The sequence below is a fragment of the Apteryx rowi genome, unplaced genomic scaffold (genome assembly GCF_003343035.1).
Source record: "Apteryx rowi isolate R43461 unplaced genomic scaffold, aptRow1 scaffold_61, whole genome shotgun sequence".
In the NCBI taxonomy this organism is placed as follows: Eukaryota; Metazoa; Chordata; class Aves; order Apterygiformes; family Apterygidae; genus Apteryx; species Apteryx rowi.
This window is the reverse complement of record NW_020450883.1, coordinates 927,638-934,360: the sequence shown is the minus strand read 5'-3', so window position 1 is coordinate 934,360 and position 6,723 is coordinate 927,638. Positions and strand designations below refer to the sequence as shown.

The 6,723-nt window shown below is 34.3% G+C and overlaps 1 protein-coding gene across 14 annotated transcripts in view; it reads right to left on the bottom strand.

The window, feature by feature from the left end:
• Positions 1 to 6,723, bottom strand: part of KDM4C (lysine demethylase 4C) — a 266,672-nt gene that overhangs the window by 85,214 nt on the left and 174,735 nt on the right. The window contains exon 16 of one of the 14 annotated variants that reach the window (XM_026083612.1): positions 930 to 1,235. The exons of 11 other annotated variants lie outside the window; for them this stretch is intronic. In XM_026083612.1, coding sequence (XP_025939397.1) covers positions 1,062 to 1,235 — 174 coding nt within the window. In that variant the 3' untranslated portion in view covers positions 930 to 1,061. 2 more of the 14 variants (XM_026083616.1, XM_026083613.1) reach the window with 2 other exon arrangements.

Sequence of the window (6,723 nt, the reverse complement as noted above, 5' to 3'; positions counted from 1 at the left end):
AGAAAAAGAAAGAAAAAGAAAGAAAAAGAAAGAAAAAAAGAAAGGAAAGGAAAGGAGAAAAGAAAAGGAAAAATCAAAATTAAAAAGGTATCAAATACAAAACTGAACATTTTTCATGCAAAATTTAATGCAACCGTAGAAATCACTGCCAGAGGATAACAGTGAGGCTAAACACTTCACAAACAAACAAAAAAGGAATGATGGCATTTATACTGATAAAAGTATGCAGGATTATTCCTGTTATTAAAATACACTATTTGGAAGTGACAGTAAATATCAGATTTAAGACTGAACGTCATTAGATGAAAAACTGTTTCTTCAAGAAAGCAGCCTAGCACCAGCTGTGCAGGGCAGGCTGTCTTGCTACCGGCTATTTCCATTTTTTTCCCCCTCAATAATTTAGTAGTGATATTCCTAGAGACCAGATAATCAACTAAAAGGACTTTGGGTCTGATCATTATGGCACTTAGGTTAAAATGATATTATTCAAGTTTAACAGTCTTCAATTCACTTTCTCTGACAGCATCAGGAAATACAGTGGTAACAAACTTGCCTATGTTGTGTCAAAGACTGTTTTTACAAGCACTGCATGTATTGTTTCTAGACTAACAGAAAACCAGAAAAAAAAAATCACTCTCCCCACTCCCCAGTCCACACATGGATAGCACCAGCATTTAAAAGTGATTCTCACAGTAAGCCATGTTTCTGTGGAGAAAGTTGGGGAAAAGCCAGATTGAAAAAAACATACATTTTTCTGGCAGGAAGGGAGAGGGAGAAGAAAAAGAGAAGAGGACAGGAGAGGAGAGGAAAAAGAGGAGAGGAAGGGAAAGGAAAAAGAGAAAGAGAAAACTTAAAGTTCAAACCTTTCCTGCTGTAGCCAGGTTTTTATGTTCAGCCCCAAAATTTTTCTTTAACAACATCCAAATGCTTTTAAAGCTTTGTTAGCAGTATCAGTCTGAAAATTAAGACACTGTATACCAACTCACATGAAGTGAATTATTTTGGCAGTTATCAGGCTCTAAAAATAGGAGCTTATAATAGAAATGCTGACACAAATTTAACTATACCAGCAAGAAGGGCACCATTATAATAAGACTGTTCAAATTCATTATTTTTAGTAGAATGAAATAATGTTCCGGTGGACTCTTCTGAAGACGCAGAAATGTCAACTGAAGGTAGTCTCTAGTTTCTGGGCATGAATATGGAAAGTCATTATATGCCACTTTTCTGAATGTCTTGAAGAAAGGAAGAAAAAGAAAAGGAAGAAAGGAACAGAAGAATTCTTTCAACCTAGGTATTGGACTACCTTAACCAGAAATTCCAAATAAGCCAAAAGTCTGCAGATGAGCAGTAAAACATAAAGCATGAAACAGTTTACTTACAGGAGAAATACCACACAGGTGTTTCACACTTGCCATTAATATTCAACATAGGATCCTTGAAATACATGTTGTCTTATAATTAGTGCTATTGGTGAGGTAAAATGCTGAACTATTTCCGCTGTGCTAAGGATAGTTAAATTAGTCTGTAAAAGTCATGCAGTTTCCTTAGTAGCCTTATTTGCACCTAACTTACTAGGAAGTAAATCATCCAAGTGCATTTAATTATTTCCCATATTTCTTCTTCTTTCTAACTCCTTCCCCTCCTAATTTTTTTCCCCACTAAATAATAAAGGTATTGTGTTTATGCAGTATAGCTACTAGGTGACTACATCCTTGCACACAGTACAGTATGTTGCATTGCCTATAATGCCAGTCATTATTCTTCCTGACTTCACTAACTTTCTCCAGCTGAAGCACTTAAGATTAATGAGGCATTTGTTCTCAATCAAGACACTTTGTATGAATGCAGTTACACTTTCAGAAGCCATGCAGATGACTTATTAAATATTATTTGATTTTTTTGTTGTTTTAGGAGGGTGATTTATCACTATTTTGGGGACCTTAACACAGATGGATTCAATATCACTCTTCTCCCTTGTCAATAATCATTATCAAACAGGACCTCCTGCATAGTAGAATACAAAGATACGCTTGAAAGATGAAAAGGCTGACATAAAATATTGTAAAGCATTCATAGTACTACTCTTTCCATAACTTCCATTTTTTTCTCCATTACACAAAACTTTTTCCTTTTTTGCCAAGCACATTCCATTAAGGATTCAAACTCTTACTCGGAGGAGGATTTCTCAGACAGATCTTCCTCAACTAAATATCCTCTTTCTCTGTGGCAGTGTGAAGAGGAATGAAAACATTTCAGATATTTTGGAATTTGGACTATTAGACAAGAGATATTTTCTGACAATTAAATCTTCTGATTTTGTGCACTTTTCTGATGCAAGAACTGATATTTTAAAAGGCATGTGGGTACATAAGTTCCACAGTTCATCAAATCTCAGTTTCAAATCTTCTACAATAGCCACAGTGTTTAGGAACACTTAACCCGATCAAGAATTTAGATAAATAAGTTTTTTTTTTCTTTTTTTTCATATAGAAACCTGAAGTCTGAACCATGAAAACTGGCATATAAAATATACTCACTCTATATTCCCTTAAGCAAAAAGAGGTTGTACAAACAAGTAGTTTTCTTTAATTATGTCTCTCTTTCCAGAGACACTTATGGTGCTGCAGGGCAAATTAAAATACAATTAAATATCATATGTATAATAACAGGTACAGAAAAAAATATACAAATCAAAAACTGGTTAATAAAAAATACATAAGCATGTAATTCAAAGGTAGCATAAACCTTTCAGCAGAAGTTTGGTGAGACTAACATAAATTGCATATTTTAAAAAGGCAAAATAGTACCCTAGGCAGTCCTATATTCAATTAGCTTATCTTTTGTTAAAGATGAACAAAAGATTGGATAAAAGGGAACCATATTTATCCTAAGTATAATGCTAAGATTAGATGGAAGTATCATACTATTTTGAAGTGAAAGCTCTTAGAGTAATCTAAGGTTATTCTTCAAACTCTGAACAGACAGAAACATGACCCTAACATGATAAATAGGACCCAAAGAAGTATCAGCAGTGCTTAATCATGCAGACAGCAGCAATGGCTTTCCATACACACAAAAATAGACTAACAGATTTAAGCTGTATATCAAGCAAGTTTTTCTCCACAGAGTACTAGATTCACATTGCTTTGCAATGAATAATACTTTTCAAATAGGCAATGACAAAAGAGAACCATAGGAAAAAGAAACCTCAGTATCTACTTTATCCTTAATGCTTCAAAGAACAATCAACTCTTCTTCCACTACTCCTGACAAATGTTTGCCTAATATGTTTTTAAAAATCTTCAGGAGGAGATTCTGCAAAATCTCTACATAGCCCATTCCAGTATTTCATTATTTTTACAAATAGAAATTTGTAAAATTTCATGAGTTTAACATAAACATCTGCTGATGCAGTTTAAGGCTGCTACAACTCATCTTGTCCTTAGCAGGAAGGGATGACAACTGATTATGTTCCTCTTTGCAATATACTATTCTCATACATAAAATTATGTGTATGTATTTCTCTTCTGTCTTCTCCTGGCCGCACTGAAGAAACGGATTACTTTTCAATCCTCCCTTATGGGATGATTAAGGTCTAGGAAGAATGACTGAAAAAATATATATACTTTTTTGAAATCTCAATTACTCCTCTTCCAGTTCATTCAGTCTGATCTTTTTTTGAAGTATGTGTGCTTACAGCCAAACATAGCTTTTCAGCTGGGCTCTCATCAAAGCTGAAGAGAGCAGAAAGATCATTCCTCATGTTTTCCAGGCTTTACTCCCAGTATAGAGTTTAAACATCCCCGTGTGATGTCCGGATGTTCTTAGAACGGTGTAATACTGATGACTTATGTTCAGTTTGTGACCACTCTGATGGCAGCTGGAGCTCCTGTCTATGAAGGCACACCCATCTTATATGTGTTCAACTGATAACTCCTAAGTATTTTACCTATCTCTGTTGAATTACATATGATTTACTTTATATCATTTCTGCAATATAGTAATATTATTTCTAGTCTCATCCTACAAAATGCCTGAGGTCCTTTGTACTCACAGAACATACAGCAGAAATGCTTTTATTCATCCTTTAATTTCATTGAAATATTGAAATAACTCAAGAAAATAATATATGTAATAATACTAGACAGTTGTGGAACAGTTTGACATATTCTGCGAGTTTAACACTTTGGAATTTGCCCACGAAATATACTTCCCAATCAGCTGTGTATTCATCTTAAAATGACTTTAAATGGACCAGTCTAGATTTCCCTATATGTTCCATAGGACATGAAAAGTAATCAACAAATGATCCACAGAAATTTATCATCACCTTAACAATTAAATTAAGAGTCTGATGAGAATGATGGCTGTTGGCCTGAGATACTGAGGGTTGAAAGCAAATCCATATTCCAATATATCTGGCAACTATGGATCTAGATCGTATTTCTCTGGCTCGAATATCAGAACCTAAAGCATTATTAAAAGCCTGTGAAAGTCAGGACATATGAAATCTTATGCTTATGCCTTATTCTCAGGAGCTGTCATGGCAAAAAAATTCAGTTGGTTTGATATGATTTGTTCTTAAATAGATACCTCTTTGTACTTACAACTTTATTATTGTCTAGGTGCTTAGAAATTGATACATTGATAATTTGTTTGGTATTTCTCTTGGAATTCAAATTAGATTGACTGCCACTGCTACTCTCGGTCACCCATTTTCTCCCTTTTTTTAAAAAATACGTTACTTTTTCTGGGTTGCTGGCAGCTTGGTCTGCAAATTCTCAGATATAATCACTAATAGTTCTGAGATTGCTTCAGCAATTCAAGAGTACTGACACACGCTATTATTAAAAAAGAAAAATTAACCTGGATATCACTTATATATGAGTAAATAACAGAATTTCAAATATAGCCTTATTCACATCCTTGAAACTGTAGGATTTTTGTTACTTAGCACCAATGGGTAGGGGATTTCATGCCTAGTATCTGTCATTTCCTGCATCTTTCAACTGACAAAGAACAGTTCACATTGACATGTGAATCGCACATAGCAACAAGGAATACGAGACACCAGATTATGAAGGACAACCTTTAAGTAAATTTAATACTAATGAGAGATGCCAGATTTATTGCCCCAAAAGAAAGGAAAATGAGGCTATACACAAAAATAAAAAAATAAATTATGTAAGTAAACAAGCAATACTAATTTGAAGTTTCTAAGCACTGCACAACTAACTTGCTTCTTCAGCTGCTTCAGATACCTGATCTAAGAATGGGAAAGCAATTTTTTCATCACATATCTATTCAGTCTTCAACATCCCAGTGAAACTTTCCAACTGAATGTCAGAATACGACATTAAGAATGTGAATTTTCTTCCACAGGGATATTTGAATGAGGAATTCTCTTGAGGGCATCAGTTCATTTCATTCAGGTCACCAGATCACAGTTAAAGTTTTGAAAAAAGATGAAGTACAATGTGCATAATTTTTCTCATGTAAGATGTTAATAAAAAATACTATAGTCCCCCCCAAAGTCTCAGTTTTGAGAAATGAGTGCTCTCTTTGAATGTGAATTTATCCCCTAAAATTTTGCCAAAGAAAAATCCTAATGGGGTCAAGCTTTATCCTTTCCCCCACATTTTCCTTTTTCTATCACATTCCACAATTCTCCCTTACTGCCCCATAGTGAAAATAATTAAGAGTCAAACCAGTCATTATTTCACTATTTTTGTTCTTATATTCTACCTACCACTGTGCTATCCGAATGCCTTCCTCACTTGTAAAATAACCAAAATAATTTGTAAAATAATCCAAAACTCTAAACTATTTTAGAAACCTCTCTACAATACAGCATTAACAAAATCTGGGACTGAATTTTGTTTCATTTTTTCAGTGATTTTGATAAACAAACACACTATAATCAAACGATGAGGACTCTCTCTAAATTTCCCTGCAAATTTGTTACTGTTATATTGCAGTTAATAGCAGACTCCAAGCCAATGATCTAGAGTTTTCAGTGTTTTTAACAAATACATATGACTCAATTCTACTGCTGTCACACAAGGTATCTCATGAATGGTCTCCTTAGAATTCCCATACTTACATATGCCATTGCTGTCTCTGTCCTGAAAGAAAATTGACAGAACTTTCTGATAGAGCAGCAGGGCTGTCTAACCCTGTTTGCTTAACTGATAATTAGATTCCAAGTTAATGGCTCCCTGCCACCTGACACGGCAGACTTTTGCTTTTCCCCTCAACCTTCCACTGACTCTGGAAGAATAGTTGCAAAAGTAGTTCCAGAGATCCTGAAACTCCTGACTCTCTGATAAGGAAGCTATAACAAGGTTTCCTGGTTACCAATGAAAGATGAAAATTGGATTTTACCTAGTAAGAATGCCTTGCCTACTAAAATGAGAACATATTACAGAGATAGAAATTGATTCAGTAAATTTTTAATAGCTATTCACTGAGAGAACTTTGGACTAAACATTATAAACACTGTATTTTTGTAATGAGCAGTTCTAAGTCACTCTTTTCCTTTTGTTTTCCCCAGTTTATATAATATGTGCACTGTAAATGCTAGTTTCTCATTTGTTTCCTTAATACTCAGCATTCACAAAGAAATTTGAAAATGCTGACCATATACAAAAGGAAAATGAAAGTTTTCACATCTATTCTTACTTTTACTTTGCTAATGCTGTCACTGTTAGTTATCTTAAA